Consider the following 22,574-nt stretch of genomic DNA (forward strand, 5'->3'; position numbering starts at 1 on the left):
TTTATACCTGGCCTGTTTTCAAAATGCAAACATTGTCAACCCTTCATGGTCAGAGGCGGATTTAACGGCGGGCGCCCTGGGCCCTGACTTCTGAAGGGCCCTGCAAAACCCCAACTTTACACTTTTTTATTTGTTTTAAAATATGGTTAACATGTATTTTTTTAAAGGGCCCAATATTTTCTCCTCAACCGACCTTAATCTGCCTCTGTTCATGGTACTAACCATGTCATATACTGTTCTAAGCATTGTACTTACATACATTAACTAATTTCATCCTCACAATCCTATGAGGTAGGAGCTATTATTATTCCCATTTTATAGAGGAAGGAATTGAGACATAGAAGTTAAGTTGCCTAAAATCATACAGCTATTAATGTGTGAAATCTATGCATTCTCGCTTCTAAGCAGACATGTTCTTAAGTACAGTGAGAGACATGTGCAATAAGACTATGAAAGCAGGAATAAATATCAGGAGATAAAAGAGCTAAGGTAACTGATCAGATTTTTAGCTGAAGTTTAGTTTTTGCATTTATATTAAGTTCAGCTTTGGGCTTCCTGGCAACCAAGGCAGTCAGATTTCGGCTCTCAGTAGGCGTGACATCCATGATTACAATTGGAACTGCACACCGGTGAGTTCCTGTCTCAGTACGTTAACACTGAGGGACTACTGGACAAGGTGACTGTCGCGGTTATTTTCAGCTCTAAGTCTATGAATCAAAACTAGCTTGTGTGTTCTAGTACCTGCTATTAGTGAGCAACCTGAGGGCCAGTATCAAATTCATCTTTCCTTATTCATTTATTTTCATTTTTTTATTAATTCAGTCATTCTTAATTACATAAGAAAGTTGTATTGAGCAGCCAGTATGTTAGACACGATCCCTGGTGCAGGGGATATAGAAATGGATAATACATAATCCTTTCCTAGGAAGAAGTTTACAATGTAAAAGGAGAGATAGAACTGTAAGCAAATAACTTTAATGCAGAAAAAGTATAAAAATAGAAGGGTCCACTAGCATTCAAGAAAGGTGCAATAGCTCTGTTTGGGTGAACAAAGACAGTTATATAGAGGAGATAGTGTATCTCAAACTCCTGACACAATAGGTCTTGTGAATATTTATTGAACTGAATTGGATATCTTAATTAAATTTCTTCAAATATTATGCCGGTGACTTAATGGGAACATATTTCCAATGTTAATCTTTATGAAATGGGGAAAATAGGACTTGATTTATATAAATCCTTTTTATGTAACTTGACTACACATCTTAAAATGCTACCTAGCTATACCATAGATAAATGTATATGCCTTATTATTGTTTGAAGTGTGTTATTTTGTCTCAAATAGGTAACACATACAACATACCGATTCGTTTGTGGATCTTGGACTCTCACCCTTTTGCTCCCCCCATTTGCTTCTTAAAGCCAACTGCAAATATGGAAATCTCAGTTGGAAAACATGTGGATGCTCAAGGCAGAATATACTTGCCCTACCTCCAAAACTGGAGCCATGTAAGATCAATTTGGATTTTCTTTTAAAAGTTATTATTTTTCTGAATATTTATATTTGATCCTCGTGAATCAAAGTAACAAATAAATTACTGCATTTTCTTCCAACAACATTCTTCATATGGGTTTTTAAAAATAACTTGAAATTGAGCTGCAAGTGATCACCCAGGTCCCAGAACCCTGATGACAGCAGACTGCCTGAAGCTGTTGTCTCCGGGCCTAGGAGCCAGCTGTTGCTTGCTCCCTATCTTTTTATAGTTGTTTGCTGCTTGATAAAGCACATGGAAAGCCACTGGCAAGGTATTGGGCATTATTTCCTAGTCCTGGTCTGTTAAAGATTCTTATGTAATCTATGCATTTATTTGTAGTTTTGCCTGTTAATGACCTACAATAAATTGAAACACATAATTTTCTTTTATGTGCTTTATTTTAACTGAGCATTAAATTTTTAAAATTCATCTATGTTGATTTATGTAACTGTAATTTCCTTGTTTTGCAAATCTTCATATTATGCAATTTTGTATTCTGCATTTTTAATCTACCATTATATTAAACATTGATAAATCTCTAGGAATGGAATAATTGGATCAAAGGTTATAAATACTTTGAAGGCTATTCTTATTTAATGCTAAATTGGCCTCCAAAAAGTAGACAAAATGTTGCATATCTACAATGAGTAGAAATCACCCTTTCTCTAAGAGAACGCATTATTAAAACAAAATAAACCTTTGCTCATCTTTTTACATTTACTTTAAAGTGCTCTCATTTTTATAAGTAATTAAAATCTTTATGAAAGGATAAGTTATAATATATTTATATGTACTCAGAAAGTTGGAGAACAGGAGGACAGAGCTATATGAGAGTCAAGTGAGGTTGCTGTAAAGGATGGCATGAGGATTATCACTTCTTGTTTTCTATATATCTGTTAAAAAGGTGTGCACTTGTGGACACATTTTACTTCTTTTATGGTTTCTATATTTTTCATATATAAAAATCCTTTAAAAAGAAGGAAAAAAGAAACAGTAAAAGAAAGGATTTACACCAGTTTGTCAGTAGTAGATTTTAGGTGGAAAAACATTGACCATTTATTGAATAGTTCATGAATTTGCACATTATTTGTATTAGTTGATGATTTAAATAAGATTTTCAGTTAAATGTTATGAGTGGATCTTGATAAAAATTAGTCTATTGGAAGGCCAAAAATGACGTCTTAATCTTAATGCTTAGTTCTTTAGTTAGTTGAGAAATTAAAATCTTTTTCATATATTTATCGATCATGTATGTTTTTCCTTTTTTGAATTGCCTCTCTCCTTCATCCATATTACCCTTCCTTTTTTCTTTTCTTTTTAAAAAACTATTCCCAAAAGATATTTTGACATCTGTACCCTGTTATGGGAATCCATATTTCCTGTTCCTTCTTTCTGATTTTCTTGGGCATCTCTTTTCATAGTTTTGTTTGTTTCATAAATACTCAGAGATAGTCCCATAATCTAATTGGGGTTGTGCTTGATTTCAGTCAGACAGTATTGATTTCATTTTACTGTTCTGAGCTTCTGTGTTATAAGCTAAAACTAGTCTTAAGACATTACATTATTTAAATTACCGTATTTAAAATTACTAGTAATTTTAAGTTCCACATACTCTTGTAAAGTTGGAATTATAATTATATAGTATAATTATATGGAATTTTGGAGCTAGAAAGAATCTAGAGGTCGTGTAGGCCGAAGATTACAGACCTTTTTCCCTAAGAGGTTCAGTGGACTGTGTTAGACCTATAGAGTTTTGTTTGAATGGCACAGTAGTTTTGTCCTGCTTTGTTTTATTCTTTTCTTTCTTTCTTTCTTTTTTTTTTTTTTTGTATGAGTTTGAATGCCTATACATGTACTCTTTCCAATCTGCTACAGTAGCCACCTTCACACATTATGTTATCTGCTTGGTCTTAAAGGTGTTTGTTTGATCCTAATGGCCTCCCCCTCTTAATTTTAAAATAATGAAACCCAGACACTGAGAATTTAAGCACGTTTTAAAATGAGCTAACTACTAGATATTCCCAGCAATAAGAAGCATTGATTTTCTACTCAGACTGTATAGTTTGCATGCATTAGCTCATTTGTTTCTCATAAGAGCCACTTGGGATCTATTATTCACATTGTATTGCTGATAAGACTGAAGAGAAGATAGGTTAAATGAATTTCACTAAAGTTGCTTAACAGTTAAATGAAAAGAAACAGTAGCAGGTTAGATAATACTTATCAGTGCTAATTTTCTGATTTGATAATGGTTATGTAGGAGAATGTCCATTTTTTTGTTTTGTTTTGTTTTTCTTTTAGGCAATATACCCTACAGTATTATTAAATGAACTCAAAAAGAGCCTGGAAGCTTTGGCTAGAAATAAATAATAAAGGCTTATTCAGGAGTCTTGGGGGGGGTTGCAAATTGTAAACACAGCTAGGCAATACCCAGATTTTTCCAAAAAAGAAAGAAACGTTAAATAAAAAGTACATTCTTGAGAAGAATCAGTCCTGCTTTCTTAGCCTCCAGATTGGCCCAAGATGGTAATAATCTTTTAGATGACCAGGGGTCTGGGTTTCAAGTGGTCTGGATACATGAACATTTTTCCTTAGTCCTTTAGAGGGTAATTAGAGGGCTAGCTGGAGGTGTGATATCTATCCAGGCATTGACACAGGACTGAAAAGTTCAAAGTTTTAAGTTTCCAGGCTTATTAAAACAAGAATAGAATTATTTCCTCATACCTCAACCTACTTGATTTTAGTAATTTAGCAGCTTGACTACACTGATTCCATTTTATTTCTTCACTCTATTCCCCGGTGTTTAGGGATAAAGAGGTATCATATTTGTAGTTTACTCTTAATTGGCTCAGAAAAATAGAGAGAGAGAAAGAGACTAAGAAAGCAAATGTGATAAAATTTTAGTGATCTGGATAAAGAGTATATGGCAATCCTTTGTACTATTTTTGCAATTATTTCAAAATAAAAAGTTAAGGAAAAAAAAAAAAAGACAGACCATTCCCTAACATAGATACTTGCTAGTAAGCACATCCATGTTATTTTCCCACATCTTGGAGATGTGGATTTAACATTTCTTTCTTCGTTTTTCAGTTAAAAGAATTAAGTAATTTTCAGTTGAAAGTATTTAAACAGTTGAAGGTATCACCTAATTTCCGTGGTACGTAGTTTTCAAAAAATGAGAGCATAACGCAATACTTTGTTTTGACTAACTAGGAAAATGTATAGGTTGACAAGGTAGTATTTGTTAGCAAAATTTTTGCATAACTCTTCCCTTTGTGTGGTTTCTGCAGCCTAAGTCTGTCCTTGTAGGATTAATTAAAGAAATGATTGCCAAGTTTCAAGAGGAACTTCCCCTGTATTCTCTCTCATCATCTGATGAGGCACGGCAGGTGGACTTGCTAGCCTATATTGCAAAAATCACTGAAGGTTTGTATTTTTGTTAATCATACAGTTATGAGTTTGTAATTTCTCATTAATAGCCTTTACTCTCTGCTACTTTTATTTTTATAAATAAATAAATACACGCACACGCACGCACACATACACATACATATATTTGTGTTGAATCAAAAATTCCTGTACATCTACAGAAACCCAGTAGCCACTGTGCAAGCAGAGCATGAATAAAATTAAGAGTTACTACTTATTAAAAAAAAAAAATTCCTGTACATCTATCATAGGGTAAGTTTTACTTACCATACAATTCCAATGAATATGGTTTCTTAAAATGTAAAAGATTACTCTTATACTGACAGATAAAACAGTTTTTGTTTTGTTCAGAACCACTTGATATGTAAAGGGGTAGGCAAAAGTAGGTTAAATTATTAGCCATTATTACCTAAAAAATAAATCATACGTAAGGATACAAAATAATAACAATAATAATGAAAAGAAGACAAATAATACAATAATTAATAAAATATTATACAAGAATAAACTTTCGTCTACTCACAACTGTAAACCTACTTTTGCCAACCCCTGTATTAATGATCCTAAACCTTTTTCATTATATGTTTATGTGGCTTTTTGCCTCATGTCAATATATTGAACCAGAAACTCTGTGATTCTCAGTGTTTCTCATTGAGTATGAGGCAAAATACCCATGTTTGCAAAATGTATAAGGTGTTAAAATACTTTTTACATTTTAGACTAGAGCAGTAAGAATCAAAATGTTTTTCAGAATTATGAAAATCTGTTTTTTTCAGTCTTACATAACATTTTTAAATGTTGGGAAGGATGATTTCCTTTTAAAAGGATAGCCTTTATTTAGTGGAATATGTAATATCACATTCCTGTCTTGCTAGCATTTCATTTGTTAAATAAGTATTTTTGAGTGCCTATTATGGACTAGCACCATGTTTTTTGTCCAAGATATTGAACCTTGATGTATTTTTTAAAAAGATGCTAAAAAGGTTTTTGATTTTACTTTAAAATTGTCATGTTCATTCATTTTTCTTTCTAGGCGTCTCAGACATAAAGTCAAAGAATTGGGCAAATCATGAGAATAAAACAGTAAAGAAAATTACTGTGGTTGGAGGTGGAGAACTAGGAGTTGCCTGCACGTTAGCAATTTCAGCAAAGGTATGTAAGCATAGTGATTATAAATACACATATCATATTGCTACACTTTTAGGTAGTTTATGTTCAGTATACAAGAAATGATGGCTTAATTTTGTCATATGGGAAACATCATTTTGTCTTAAAATATATTTAGTTAGTTGACAAAATAGCTAAAAGTTCTCATTAAGTTAGTCATGGAATAGGCTTTGAAAAGTGGTTTGAATACTGGGCTTATCAACCTAATTCAAGGGAAACTTCAACTTCATATTTATCTGAGTCACAAATTCTTTTGTTTTCTGAGTCATGCTGCTTTTTTTTTTTTTTTAAGATTTTATTTATTTTTTTACTTTTAGAGAGAGGGGAAGGGATGGAGGGGAGGGGAGAGAAACATTTATGTGCCACAGAAACATTGATGGGTTGCCTCTCCAACACCTCCAGCTGGGGACTTTGCCTGCAGCCCAGTCATGTGCCCTGATGGGGAATCAAACCCATGACCTTGCAGTTTATGGCACGACGCCCATCCCGCTGAGCCATACCAGTCAGGGCTGAGTCATACTGCTTTAGTTAAACTCTTATTTAAGAGCTTAATTTTAGCTCTTCCTAAGATTATTCAATAGAATTTTTTAAGGTTGCCTTTTTTCATGTAATTACTCTACTTCCTTTAGGATCATAGTTCCTGAGTTGATAGTTTGAGATTTGTTTATTTTTCATCAGTCCTTTTCACTAGATATTTTCTATATAAATTATTTTCAGGAAGGCATTTAAACCCCCTTCCAGAGTGGTTCAAAGGGCCCTTCAGGGCCCACTGTTATGGTAACAGCATGTCTATGTCATTAGAGGGATATAGCCCAGAATAGAAGAGCTGTCCCTTTATATATTTATTTGGTAGCTAGCATTTGGTTTTCTGTTCTCTTAAAATTTGATTGTTTGCCACCTAAATTTTCCCCTTTCCTTGTCATCTAATTTCTTTCATTTACGACTCACATATGTTTTGGAGATAGGTCCTACTTTAGCAAATAATTAAATTATATCCAGGAAGCTAGAATTTTATATCTGGCTACCGAGAACAATAGAGTATATGCTAACTTTTGACTTATTTATAGCTTCATTTCCCCCACCCTCCATCTTTATAGACTGTTCCTTCTTAATTGGAATTGGAATTGTTTTCAGTTCTTTTGTTACTAAATAGAGTGCTTCTGTAAACATTGCTTTACAAGTTGCTTATTTTCTCATCTGAATTAATTTTTAGGTTTACATAATCTCAAAAGTAATACCAGTGAGTCAGAGGGCATGGATATCTTTTATGGCACTTACTACATATTGCAGGATTGCTCTTTGGAAAGGCAGAACTAATTTATGCTACTAATAGAAATGTGCACATCATCCAAAATTTTGACATCTCTCACAATACTGAGTTTTATCAGTTTTCTTTGTTTTTGTTAAGTACAGGAAGGCCCTTTAAAGTCATGTTTCTCTAGCTGTTAGAAGAGTCTCCCTGTCGGTATTACTTTGTGAGCTGTCTAGATGGAAATTGTTTTTCCATTTTTCCTTTTTAAACATTAACATTTTAATACAAGGTACAATATTCAAATAGTGCAACAATACTCAAATAATAGCCATAATAGTGACAACAGTATGTGCTAGTGGTGGTAGCAGCAGTAAATAACCTTTACTGAATGCTTAACTAGTTGCCAGGCTCTCGTCTAAACATTCGACTCATTTTTACTGCAACCCTGTGGCTTAGGTACATCATTACTGCCATTTTACAAATGAAGAAACCAGAGCATAGGCAGGTTACCCAACTTCCCCAAAGTCACACTGTTAATAAATGGAGCGAGGATTTGAAGCTAGGCAATCTATTTATAGAACTTATATTCTAGATCTTTACGACTTAATATGTGTCTTTCAGACCAGCAGCATTGACATCATCTGAGATCTTATTAGAAATGCATAATCTCAGGCTCCACTCCAGACTTACAGTAGCAAATCTGCATTTTAACAAAATCCCTGGTGATCCATGTGCTTCACTGATCTACTAAATGTGATCCTTTAAAGCTTGAGCTCTGCTCCCAACCACTATGTTACAATGCTTCATTATTATTGCTGTTGTTAGTAATGGACATTTAGGTCGTTTCTAGTCTTTTTTTTTTTTTTTTTCTGAGTTTATTTGAGCCGAGCTGATGATATATTCTGGGAGCAAAACTTCAAATGCTTCCTCCATTCTTTTGAATATCTGTATACTTACATATTGTAGCATTATCCTACATGTACTAATGAACTTGTAGGATAATTTACATAAGTGAAATTGATGGATAAAGGAGTTACTGTGTTTTTTAATTTTGATAGAAATTGTCAAATTATCTTGTCAGTTTATTCTCATACACATAGTTTATGAAAATACCTATTTTTTACTGTTAAACTTGGATCTTTGCATGTCTGATAAATGAAAAATAGTAACTCAGTTTTCTTTGCATGTCTCTTACAAGTGATTAACAATAATAAAATTAATAAGTACAAGTTAGAGAAGACTTCTCTCTGCCAGCCCTGTGTCACATAATTAATCCTTATAACCCAGGAAATAAGGCCAAGTTCAGTGACTTGCCCAGCGTTACAGAGCTAATAAGTAATCTAGCTGGGTTGTTTTCTTAACTTCTACACTTCCTTCCTGATAATTTGGTAGATGCCTTGGTACTCTCGCTCCTGCCATCTAAGGTAGGAGAGATCCTTAGATCCCTTACTACTTTGGAAGAAGACCTTCCACCAGGGTAATCTGATGTGCAAGATATTCCATGTTGTCATTTACAGTCAGCCCATCTTGGCACCCAAGGACCCATCTACAGAAATGGGGAGATATTTTCCATGAGCTCTCTGGGGAGAGGGCTGCATGATAATTGGATTTTATTTTAGATTTATGGCTATTATCCTTTTTTTAAATATGTTTATTGATTTTTTAGAGAAAGAGGAAGGGAAAGAGGGAGAGAAACATGGATGTGAGAGAGAAACATTGATTGGTTGCCTCCCATATGTGCCCCAACTGGGGATTGAACCCACAACCTAGGTATGTGCCCTGACTGGGAACTGAACCCCCACCTTTTGTTGTATGGGACGATGCTGCAACCAACTGAGCCACAGCAGCTAGGGCTATCCTTTTTTTCTTTAAGAGAAATTTGGCATTAGTGTTGACTTTCATGCTAGAAATGAGATGCTAATATAAACCCCCCCCAAAAAAATTACTCTAAATACTTTCAGAATGTAAATTATAACATCAAAGTGAAAATATAAACTCAATAACGATAGCAAACATACTGAGTACACCAAGTGTTCTTTATTACTTGTCCCATCAAAAGAAACCTGCAATCTGTGGCTTCTGATTCAAGCCCTGTTAGATCCCAGTTTTCAGTCGAGCGTGAAGGATCACATTATTCTAGTTCATAATAATTTCTTGCTTGTTTGTCCCTTTTAATGTTATTTCATTACTTTTGCTTCATAAAACAGCATGTGAGTCCTGTGTATTCTTCCATACCCCTCACTTCTGAATGCATTTCAGTTGAGTAACTGGACATGTCCAGAGTAATGCTCTTCTTTTTCTCATTGTACTGTACAGGGCCTTGCAGACAGACTTGTCCTCTTAGACCTTTCAGAAGGGACTAAAGGAGGGATGATGGACCTTAATATCTTCAACCTGCCTAATGTGGAGATCAGCAAAGGTCTGGTTTTTCTGCTTAAAACGTGTATGCCTTATTTGTCCTTGTATTTAAGTCCTAGAATTTTTATTGACTTTATTTTTTAGAGCAGTTTTAGGTTCAGAGCAATATTGAGGCAAAGATACAGAAATTTCCCATATATACCCCCTGTTCTCACACATGCATAGCCTGCCCCACTGTCAACATCCCCTGCCTGAGTGGTAAAATTGATGAACTTTCCTGGAAACATTATTATCATTCAAATTCTGTAGTTTACATTAGGATTCACTCTTGACATTCTACATTCTGTGGATGTGGACAAATCTATAATGACATGTATTGAACATTGTATCTTAGAAAGTTGTTTTTCCTAGTAAAAAGCTCGGAAAATTTCTAGGCAAGTGTAATATGGAAACTGAGAAAAGAAAATTAAACAAGGCCAAACAACTTACGGCCAGCTAGTGAATTTTAAGATGTTATGTCCCTAACCAAGGACACTTGAGAGCAAATTGGTCTATACCTCTTCTCCCTGACCAGAGAATACATAGCTTAAGTGACCTTGGCCTGGGAGATAGAGAACAGACCCAATTAATGCCATGTGTGCCAGCTAAACCCAAGGACAGGTCAAGTCGGGGAAACAAGTAACAAAAACCTGATTAGAGCCAGGCAGACCCAAGATAAAAGTAAAAAGTGAAGCAAACCAAAGAATAATCTAACTCTCCTGTATGCTCATTTTGATGCATCAGCATATTAAAAATGCACCTGGAAAGCTGATAAATATTCTGCTCAAAATCTCCCCTAAGATTCTCCCCTGCAGAGGAGAGATAAAACTCTCAAAACAAAAGATCTAAGTGCAGGCTTGCTCTAGAGCATGCCCATTCTCCTTCCCAGGTGTGAACTTTTTACTTCCTTCTAAACTCCAAGGGTTCCCATAAGACTTGCAACCAGGGGAGCAGTGGAAGCTGGAGCTTGTCCCAGGCTTAGCCCGGAGCCTGTCTCCAAGACCTGCCTTTTCTCTGACTTCCCAGTGAGCTAACTGCAGCCCCACCTTAGCTCACTCCTTTCCTTTAACATTTCTAGGGAGCCAAAGCAGAGCCCCGCCTAGGCTCTCTCCTGTTGCTTCTTCAACCCTAAGTCCTTCCTTTGTTTCAGTGTCCCCAGCTTTAATGAAAGGACTCTCAAAATCACCTGGACTTGTGTTGCGAAATCTTTCCTACATGAAATCGAGAACCCACACACTACAGGTCGGCCTAAGGCAGACCCACTCTGGGGTTAGGCCTCTGTTTGGTAACAGTTTCTGCCCTAAAAATCATCTGTGTTCTGTCTAGAGTACTAGAATTTTAATGCTGAAAGTAACTTAAAGATCACCTAGTCTAGGCCCTGGTCCTGTAGCTCAGCTGGTTAATGTTGTCCTGATACACCAAGGTTGCGGTCTCGATCCCAGGTCAGAGCGCATGCAAGAATCAACCAATGAATGCATCAATAAATGGAACAACAAATCGATGTCTCTCTCTCTCTCTCTCTTTGTCTCTCTCCCTTCCCCTCTCTAAAAAACAATTAAAAAAAAAAGATCACCTAGTCCAAAGCCCTGAATTTTACATATTTAGAAACTTAAGATTCAAAAAAGTTAAGTAACTTACCCAGAGTCATACAGAGACTACAACTGATTATATTAACAAGCATCAGATAAGTAAATAATATTCAGATTAGTCAGAAGGATTTATTTTTGTCTCTGTCAAATCACTTTAGGAGACTGTTTGGTACATGGACTCTAAAGCTTGTGAGTCCATTTAGGACATGAAGAAATTGTTTCTTTCTGTGTGTCTCATTTTAGAATATGTTTATTTACTCTGCTTCCTTTTTCATAATATATTGGTTAAGAACACTGGTTTTAGAGTTAGAGAGATGGGGTTTGCATCCTAGTTCTGCTACATTATAGCTCTGACATTTGTCAGATTATATAATCTCTGAAAGTTTAGTTTTATCATCTTTAAAGCAGGAATTATACCTATTTCTTGGTATATAGCAGAAGTATTAAACTAAGATTCTTTTCAAAAATTCAATTTACGTTACTTTCACTAAGAATATATTGTGAAAATAAGTTTTAATAACAACAAAAAGGGTTTTTGTATCAAAATTTTCATGTTAAAAAAGTAACATCTTATATTTTTAATTAAAAAATTTTGCATATATTTTATTATGTACATATTATATTAATGCAGACATATTTATGTAGGTAAATACTATATTTGGGGATATGGGCTTAAAATATTTTATTACCAGAGATACATGATCAAAAATATTGGAAGATCATTGAACTAGAAAGTGTTTACTCTAAATACTCTAAATACTAGAAAGTGTTTATTCTAACCTTCCAAAGTCAGGTGACAGTGAAAGTCAGGTTGTAACATATAGTTAGTAGTTTGGCTTCCCCTTGCATTTCCTTACTTAAGTGTGTAAGAGACAAAGAAACTAGTGACTCTCAAACCAGTAGGAAATAATTAACAGCAAAGGAAAAATGTAATTTGAATCTTGAATTAGGGGGTTGGTCTCCGAGTCAACAGGAAAGCAAGGGAAAATGTTAGCATACAAATCAGAAAATGACACTCCGCAGCTCATCACGAATGGCTCTGAGATCAAAAGAGAACTAGAGATATGTTTGTCATCAAATCCAAACACAGGGACTCTGGGACTCTTCAGAGGTGAGCTAGAAGTAAGTTTATCACCAAACCCAAACACAGGGCAAGGGAGAGCTGGAAACAGACCCCTCACTAAATTACCCTTACCCTTAGTTAGTCACATTAGATTGTAACTCCTGAGTATCCAGTAATAGAGAAAAGGGGGAGTTTGGGGGGGGGGGACGGGACTACTTGCATTAGTATAAAACCAGTTTGCTTTTTCTGCTTCGGCGCACATGCCCCTGGCTGGCTCTGCCCAGCTCTGCAGACCTGTGAATAAACAACGCCTCGGCTACTGCTGAAGTCCTGTGTTGTGGTGTTTTTATTGTGAGCCTTCCTTACAGGTGCCCTGTATCCATTCACCATACCTTCCAGCTAGAATGAGACCTAATGGTTCACACGTCTAAATGTACTAGGAACAACAGTAGGTCAGAAAAGTTGAAATGATATCTCTGGGTTATAAAAATTGGGTGTAATAGTTCTAGCAAGCCTCTAGATCCCTGTAGGACACAATGAGTTCCTTTTCTTTCTCTAAAGACAGTACAATAGTTGCTTTAATGAGGCTTTTGTAGGCCTTATCTGGAGGGTCCCTGAGGGAGCGGGGTATTCTCTTGTGCCTGTCATTTCCAGGTACTGAAGTTCTTAAGGGACCTTTTAACAATTCCAAATCACTTTAGGGGACTGTTGAGTATGTAGACTCTAGAGGTACTGAGGCCATTTAGGACGTGAGGAAATTGTTTCAATAACTACTGTTCTCAAGTAGTTGAAAGAAGAGAATCCTTGGAGCAGATATAGAGGTCATGGTGCTTGCCTCCAAGTAGGGAATGTTGAATGAGTGCACACTACCTTGGGGCAAGTTTCATGTTGCCCCTTGTTAATTTTGGTTGCACATCCCAGATAATACTTAATTTAATTCCTATGACATGATATAGTGTTAACTAACATTTTATGAATATAGTCTACAAAATGGAGAAGTGCATTAATAATTTTGGGAAATTGAGCTCAATGGGAAATTTTAGTAATGTCCCATCAGAACAGGTATCGATTGCAACTGATCATCTTAGAATTGTACTTTACTCCATTTGGATATTTTTTAAATAGCTACTAAAACATTGGAGGGAGGGATATACATATTGGGTCGGCCAAAAAGTTCATTTGGTTTTTTTCCACAAGATAAGATGGCTATAGTAGCACTTAGTTGTCTTAACTTCATTTGAAACAATTTTGTTAGATTGTATTGTGACAGCTGTCATAAGTGTTCATTTAAAAAAGTACTTATCAGCCCTGGTTGGTGTAGCTCAATAGTTTGAGCACCAGCCTCTGAACCAAAGGGGTGCTGGTTCGATTCCCAGTCAGGACACACGCCTGGGTTGTGGGCCAGGTCCCCAGTTAGGGGTGCATGAGAGGCAACCACACATTGATGTTTCTCTCCCTCTCTTTCTCCCTCCCTTCCCATCTCTCTAAAAATAAATAGATAAAATCTTTTTAAAAAGTTAAAAAATATTTGTCAAAAGTGATGAATTTTTGTGTAGCCATTTTAATATTGAAGGTGGAAGAAAATAAGCAACATTTTTGGCATATTATGCTTTATTATTTCAAGAAGGGTAAAAATGCAACTGCAATGCAAAAAATGACTTGTGCAGTATACGGAGAGGTGCTGCGACCGATCAAACATGTCAAAAGTGGTTTGCAAAGTTTCATGCTGGAGATTTCTCGCTGGACAATGCTCCACAGTCAGGTAGACCAGTTGAAGCTGATAGTGAATAAATCGAGACATTAATTGAGAACAATCAATGTTATACCACGTGGGAGGTAGCTGATGTACTCAAATCGTGTTGAAAACCATTTGCACAAGCTTGGTTATGTTAATCGCTTTCATGTTTGGGTTCCATATCTCTCTTGGCAGCCGTCCGTCTCGAGAGACGATGGTGTAGCTTCTTAAGAGTCTATCTGCACCGCCGAGAATGGTTGTGCAGTCCGACTCCGGAGTGACACAGTATCTGTCTCCTCCCGTGTTGAATCGACATCTTGCGATGACGCTGGAGTGTCCTCTCCAGTGAAGCTGAAGCTACAGAGCCTGGGCAGGGTGATATGGAGGGTCTGCTGTTGCCCATGCAGCAGACACCCCCTCTCTTCACAGCTGAAGGGTCCAAGGGAAAGACGGAGTCAATACAGCTTGGCTTCAGGTGCGCCGCAGGAGTTGCCAGTGTTGACTACAACGTCAAACCGCCTTAGGGACTCCGGCTCCGGATTTTCTGTCGGGGTTTACTCCCTTAGCCTTTCCCCTGAAGAGGTATGCCGCAAGGCAGCGGAGGTTTTTTGGAGTCAGAGTTTTCCTTCTCTGATGTGCCCTGACTGGAAGATCGAACCAGCGACACTTAGCTCGCAGGCCGACGCTCAATCCACTGAGCCAAACCAGCCAGGGTAAGGGTTCCATATAAGTTAAGCAAAAAAAACCTTCTTGACTTCTATTTCTGCATGCGATTCCTACTTAAACATAACAAAAATGTTCCGTTTTTAAAAAAATTGTGATGGGCAATGAAAAGTGGATACTTTACAATAATGGAATGGAAGAGATTGTGGGGCAAGTGAAGGGAGCCACCACCAACCACACTAAAAGTCCAGTCTTCATCCAGAGAAGGTGATGTTGTACCTGTGGTGGGATTGGAAGGGAGTCCTCTATTATGAGCTCCTTCTGGAAAACCAAACGATTAATTCCAACAAGTACTGCTCCCGGTTAGACCAACTGAAAGCAGCACTCGACAAAAAGCATCCTGAAGTAGTCAACAAAAAATGCATAATCTTTCATCAGGATGGTGCAAGACTGCATGTTTCTTTGCTGACCAGGCAAAGATTGTTACAGCTTGGCTAGGAAGTTCTGATTCATGTGCTGTATTTACCAGACATTGCACCTTCAGATTTCCATTTATTTTGGTCCTTACAAATTCTATTAATGAAAAAAATTTCAATTCCCTGGAAGACTGCAAAAGGCACCTGAAACAGTTCTTTGCTCAAAAAGATAAAAGTTTTGGGAAGGTGGAATTATGAAGTTGCCTGAAAGATGGCAGAAGGTAGTGGAACAAAACGGTGAATACGTTGTTCAGTAAAATTATTGGTGAAAATGAAAAATGTGTCTTTTGGCCAACCCAGTATGTACATGTGAATATGCAAATATGCTATACAGGGTGGGGCAAACGTAGGTTTACAGTTGTGAGTACACAAAACAGTTTATTCTTGTATTATTATTTACAATTGTATTATTTTTCATATGAATGAACAACTGTAAACCTACTTTTGCTACACCCTGTATATATGTACACAAATAGTTATGCTTTTGTATGCATAGACTAAATCTGGAGAAATACTACGAGATTTTTAAGAGTAGTTTTAGAAGTCAAGACTGGAGAAACTGGTTTTGCATTTATTTTTTGCACTTAATCTTTTTATCCCCCGTTTCTTAAAAATTGTGCTAAAAAGTATATAGCAAAAAGTTTACCATGGCGACATTCCTTTTTGCACTGAAATACATTTTATAAAAGAGACACATTCTGAGGATCCTTAAAGGTAGTTAAACTAGGTAAGTAAATGATTTCAGTCGCTTTGCAGTTCCATAACAGGAATTTAGCAACAACAAAACTCGCTTTTGAAAAGAAATCTTGCCATTTGCAGCAACATGGATGGATGTAGAGGGTATTGTGCTAAGTGAAATAAGTCAGCCAGAGAAAGACAATATCACCATCATGCAATATTGGGGGTGACTTGTGTCTGGCTTATTTCACCTAGCATAATGTTTTCAAGGTTCATTCATATTGTAGCGTGTATCAGTACATCATTTTCTGTGGCTGAATGGTATTCTATGGTGTGGACATACCACATTTAATTTATGCATTTATCAATTGATGGACATTTGGATTGCATCTTTTTGCTATTGTGAAAAGTGCTGCTATGAATGTTCATGTACAAGTTTTTGTTTGAACATGTGTTTACAGTTCTTTTAGGTATTTACCCAGAAGTAGAGTTGCTAGGTCATATGGCAATTCTGTGTTTAAGTTATTGATAAATTAATAGTGTCCTTTTCAAGATCATTATTATAGCACATAACGATCTAAATAGCTCTATTTCTTTGAACACTTTCATATGGATGTCTGTCCTGTTAGTAGACATTTGTGTTGTTTGTATTTTTGTGATTACAAATAATGCTTCAGAGAACATTGTTATGCAGAAATCTTCGTGTACTTCTCTAGTGGGATAAAGTAGAATTACTGGATCAAAAGGTATGTGTTTTTTAAATTTGTATTACTAAGTTGTACCTATTTATACTCTTACCAACAGTGTATGAGGGTTCCTGTTTTCTTTCTCTTGATTACTTTTATTTGATATTAGACATAGGTAATAGAATAATTTCCCTATGATATTATTTTTATCATGTCATCTTCTAGCTGAAGACATTATTATGCTTGTCTCTTATCCCTTAATAATAATAATAGTTACCATCATTTTAGAGAATCAATAACATGTGCTAGATACTTTATATATATTCACACTTCATTACTTCTCATAGTTTATAGGTGGCTCAGAGAGATTATGGCTTAGGTCACACAGTACGTACTAGTTCTATGACTTTGAACAAGTTACTTAACTTCTCTGTGCCTCACATTCATCATTTGTCAAATGGGGATGATATTGACCCCATAGTGTGTTGTGGCTTATTTTAAATCAGTAAATATATGGGAAGCTCTTAGAACAATATCTGGCACATAAAAGTGATATGTAAGTCTTAACTATATCCCTTCCAGTTCTTCCAATCCTTGAGTTTTTGACTCATCACCAGATATCTATTCCAAAATTAGAACACAGGAATTACTTAAGAGGACACATGAAGAACCTTAATTAAAATCCATGAGTCAGTTTTTGGAGCTACCATCCCCACAATTGTGTTAGATTATGAACTGAAATTGGGTAGTACATTTCCCAATGGACAATTGCGCAAGTGCTTTCTTCTGAAACTTGTTTAGAAAGATGGCCTTAGAGGCTTAATTAAGACTGTAAACCCTGGCATCTACTCATTGTCTCCCCAAGATGCTAATAATTCATTTACAGAGGTTGAACCAATGCCATTCTGCTTGCTTTATAATAGTTCTCTTGTTTCTGATGTTGATAATGTCTGGCTACTGTTTTGACATGTACTTACTGTAAAACATACTGTGCAACAGAGAGTAATGTTGTAAAATAGCATATGTATGTTTGAGGATCACAGCAGTGAACTCCAGAGAACAGCTTTTTCTAAGTCATAACAGTTGCTTATGCATTAAGTCCTATTGAAAGAACCTAAAGCCAAGGACAGTAGCCTTCAGTGTAAGAAAAAGTCAGTAAAAAATGAGCCAAGACATTTTATCTTGATTTAAAATTTTTCAAACTATTTTTTTTCTTTTTGGAGTAGAATCCTTAATAAATAAAACAGATACAAGCAGAACTACTCTGCTTGAAGTTAAAGTAAATGGCCTGGAGCCATACCTCCCAGTCTTCTTTTCACTTATTCCCAGTCCTCCCAGGTGGCCTCTGAAGCACTTTTAAGGAACTCTAGGACTCCTAAGCTCAAAGTTTTAAAATGAGTGATATAATTGATTGTAAGTTTATTTTGCCTGTAGCATATTATTTTCCCTAATAAAATTGTGGGTTACATAAAAATTAATTCCTTGTTTGTAGGTTCTGGATCCTGTAATTTATTTGGTTTATCTTTATTGCCGCCTCCCCCCTCCCCACCTTGGGATACACTCTTGCTCTTAACTCTCTGATGGCAAACTTCAGCATCAGATTGATCCAGGGGCAAGTGTGCCTAACAGCTTTCTACTTGAAGAAAAGAAAAGCCTTATCAACACGAACTTGATTAAAACCTATATCTTGAGCCCTAGCTGATACGGCTCAGTGGATTGAGCGCTGGCCTGGGAACCAAAAGGTTGCTGGTTTGATTCCCAGGCAGGGCACATACCCAGGTTGCAGGCCAGGTCCCTGGGTGGGGGTGTGTGAGCCACAACTGATGGATATTTCTCTCACACATTGGTGTTTCACTCCCTCTCTCTCTCCCTTCTCCTCTCTCTAAAAAACACAAGCAAACAAACAAAAACGTCTATATCTTGAGCTCAGACTGTTTCTTTTTATTCATTTTAGATTTGTCTGCCTCTGCTCATTCCAAGGTGGTCATCTTCACAGTTAACTCTTTGGGTAGTTCTCAGTCCTACCTGGATGTGGTGCAGAGAAATGTGGATATGTTCAGAACCCTTGTCCCAGCTCTCGGGCATTATAGTCAAAACAGTATCCTGCTCATTGCATCTCAACCAGGTAAAAGGTTTTATTTTAAATGAATTTGATGGTCCAGTGCGTCAGTAGAATTGCCATTACTGATAAAAGTCATAAAACTAGATTGTAAAGGGATGACTAGAGTATTCAGTTAAATTGCTCTTAAAATGAACAATACATTACATGTCCTGTCATATAGTGAGTTCTTATGCCTGGCATTAACTAGAAGATTGCAAATCACAGTTTTTTAATGTAATACTACTATTACTATGTTCCAGGTTGTTAGACAGGCTTTCCTCAGTGAGAAAATAGGTGAACTCCCAAGAGAAAAATGCAGTGACTTATATGAAAGGTCTTTTGTTAATCCTGAAGTGTCATAAAATGTTAGTGTGCCAGAGTACATTTTTAACAGTTTGTATTTTAAATTGTTTTAAACCATTTTACCTAAAAAAGAAATATTTTCAAAGAGTTAAGTGTGGTACTGGACTCAAATTGGTGAAGAGATTTTTTTAATGTTCCCAGAATAGGAGTATGGTGTGCATTTCATTTGTTTTCCTATAGTAATTGGTTGAGAGACACTGGTCTCTTTAATTCCTGACATCCTTTTGGCATGTAAGAAGAAAGTAGTTGTGTTTTTGTTCCTATACTGCATAGTGGTGGTATATGAACCAGTATTTTAATTTAAAGATAGAAATTTAGCCTAAGATTGATGTAAAAGAGAACTTGATCAATGGAAAAAAAATATCTTCTGGTTTTCTGTACCCAGTTTTCATCCTTCTTGCTTAACTAATCTAGGAAATTATTTTCCACTCTTAACAACTTATATTTAACAACAGAGTTATGTTAAATCATGCTGAAACCTCGTTCATGTTTTTAATGTACATTAAAAACATATTATGCCTTATCGTGCATTTAAGACCTAAGAATAGTGCATACAACTTCTAATTTACTCTGTAAAATAATAAATATTTGTTTATGAACTAGGCTAGAGTATTTTTTTTTTAATTTTACATTTTCATCTTGTGTGCAATATTTAGTGGAAATCATGACCTATGTGACATGGAAACTGAGTGCATTTCCTGCAAATCGAGTGATTGGAATTGGATGCAATCTGGATTCACAGAGGTTGCAATATATTATTACAGATGTCTTGAAGGCACAAACTTCAGGACAACAAATATGGGTTATTGGTGAGCAGGGAGAAGACAAAGGTAAGAAATACACTTTTATTAGTTATATTAATAACCTAAGTCACTAGTGGCTATAATATTCAGATACATCTGAGGACTCAAGAATTGTGGAGCTTAGTTGGTTTTTGCTCCACATTTGAGCGCCTTCTTGGTAACATGCCCTGTGTTGTGAATAGAGTCCTCAAACATGTTATTCTAATTATATTTACTTTTCTGGAAATTTACAATTAGGCAAGACTCCTTAGCCAGGTTTTATATTTCCTAAAACTTTCTTTAAATTCAAAGCTTCCTGTATGTTTTGATGCCTAATATTAACAGCTATTATGTCTGGGTTAGAGGTAACTTTTTTTTTATTGTTTTTCTATTATAGTTGTCCCAATTTCCCCCCATTGCTCTCCCCTGCCCCACCTACCCCCACTCCCACAGTCAACCCCCACCCTGTTGTTCATGCCATGAGTCATCCATACCTGTTCCTTGACTAGATCCTTCCCCTTCTTTTCCCCCTGGGTTAAAGATGACTTAAAAATTTGTACTTTTCTGTGTTTTCTAATTTTGTCATTATAGATATGTAATATTTGTTTAATTTTAAGAAAATTATTTTAATGAAATAGAGCAGTATTTTAAATCTGTGTAAATTTGTACTGGTTACTTAAAAGTGAATGCCAGCAAGAGGCTATCGAATAAACCTTTACCAAACCTGACAGTGTAATTCAAGCAGAACTACTTTTCAGGTTCAAAATGCCCTTTGAGACTAAACACTAATCAATAGGACCCTAGAAAAGGGTGGTGAACAAGAACTTGGAATGAATGTTGAGGGATTTAAATAAGAGCGTGACCTGAATTTTGCTCACTAATCCTTTTGAGTTCTGGTTCATGCTGATCTTTTGCTAATCTCATTATTGCAAATCTCCCAGTTAGTTTGCTCTTTCCCCCCTTGTCTACCAAATTAATAATGATATTAGCCAATGTTTACTATATGCTTTCACACATTAATTCAATCTTCCTAAATTATATTCTTTTCAAAAAATTTCACTGGCTTCCTCTGACCAGACCATTAAATTCCTTTGCTTGCCATTCAAGGAGTCCCAAAATATAGCCTTAATTTTCTTTCCCAGTTATAGGTATGGAGGTAGTCATGTTATTAAAGAGATGGAAGGCATCTAAGGGATCATCGATTATAATTTGTTTTAGGGAATCAGAAATGGATGCAGGAGGGTAAGAGGGACCTTCTCAGGAGCCCATAACTTTCCAGGTCAAAGAAGGACTAAAACCCAGGTTTTGTGCCTCCTAGTCCCACCCCACAGCTTTGCTTCAGCCTCAGGGATCTTAGCCCACTGCATTGACCTCCTCCATAATCCTTTTCCCCTTCCTCTCAGCATATTTAAATCTCATCTGTCAAGGTCTCAATCAGGAATCCCGTATTTACACTCTGAAGTTTTTCCTGATTACATCATTCTACAGTGATTTTTTTTTTTATTCCTTTGAGTTAAAAGTTATTATTAGCTATATGGTAATTAACAATTTATTGTCTCATGACATTTATTCTTTTATGAAACTGCTGTTTATTCTGATCCAGTTTGAATTTTGAGTGTGCACCTTCTCTTTATTAAAAGTGTGTTATTAAGCTGTTCTTTTCTAGTTGAAAAAGTCATACATTCACATCATGAAAAAACTAAATAATACAAAAATACATACAGTGGAAAATGTCTCCCTTCTATGCCAGACACCCAGTTCCCTTTCTCTAAAACCAGTCACAGTTACCTGTTTCTGGTATAATCTTAGAGAAATGTTCTGGGCATAGACAAGCACATGTATGAAATGTATATCATACATTATTCTCTACCTTGCCTTTTACTTATCGATATGTCACAAAAATGATATGTATATGTATACACACATATATGTATGTATATCTACTTCATTCTTTTTAACTGTGGGATACACCACAATTTATTTAACCAGTCCCCATAATAAGTGACAATATTTGAATGAATTAGAATGTTTCACAATATGGTTGCATTAACATCACGAATTGTAGAGAGAAAATAAAGGATGATGTGACAATAAGTGAATCTACAACACCATGCTGATGCTGTTAGAGCTATTTAGATGTCTAGAAACTGACCCTGTCTTGAGGAAGCTTAGGACAGGTCCAAGGGAAGTAGAATAAAAGCACAAGGAAGGATATAGTAATTCTCTCTTGAGCTCTCAAATGGGAACTAGAATAGAGGGATGTAGGTGCATGTGAATTGGGGTCACGTAATCCACACTCAGTTATTAAGAACATTACCGATATCACTGAAGCTACCTATACTTCTCAACCCATCTCCCTGTCTTCCATCTAGATACCACTGCCAGATCATTTTTATCCTGTCTTCTACTTTGTTTCAGAGATGTTATGCCCGTGGATAGGTATACTTAAGTTAGCCCTGAAGCCAGAAATGGATTAGAGGCTCCCTCTGCTGGTTTCATGTGTAGACAACAACTGGTTATATTTTTGTTTAAGTAATACCACTGCAGTAATAGCAATTATAATTATTATTTTATATTGAGTTGCTACTATGTGTATTAAATGGTTTGCATATCTTACCCTAGGAAGGAGGTGGTGGTTTTCCAAATTAACAGATAAGG

At 36.0% G+C, this 22,574-nt stretch overlaps 1 protein-coding gene across 1 annotated transcript in view; it reads left to right on the forward strand.

The window, feature by feature from the left end:
• UEVLD (UEV and lactate/malate dehyrogenase domains) overlaps positions 1 to 22,574 on the forward strand; it is a 43,180-nt gene that overhangs the window by 14,235 nt on the left and 6,371 nt on the right. Inside the window, exons 4-9 of the mRNA XM_090263297.1 lie at positions 1,346 to 1,509; positions 4,826 to 4,961; positions 5,998 to 6,116; positions 9,700 to 9,802; positions 18,625 to 18,795; positions 19,791 to 19,964. Of these exons, the coding sequence (XP_090119423.1) occupies positions 1,346 to 1,509; positions 4,826 to 4,961; positions 5,998 to 6,116; positions 9,700 to 9,802; positions 18,625 to 18,795; positions 19,791 to 19,964 (867 nt within the window). The remainder of the gene's footprint in view (positions 1 to 1,345; positions 1,510 to 4,825; positions 4,962 to 5,997; positions 6,117 to 9,699; positions 9,803 to 18,624; positions 18,796 to 19,790; positions 19,965 to 22,574) is intronic.

This window comes from Furipterus horrens, unplaced genomic scaffold (assembly GCF_987537825.1).
Source record: "Furipterus horrens unplaced genomic scaffold, mFurHor1.1.pri manual_scaffold_2, whole genome shotgun sequence".
In the NCBI taxonomy this organism is placed as follows: domain Eukaryota; kingdom Metazoa; phylum Chordata; class Mammalia; order Chiroptera; family Furipteridae; genus Furipterus; species Furipterus horrens.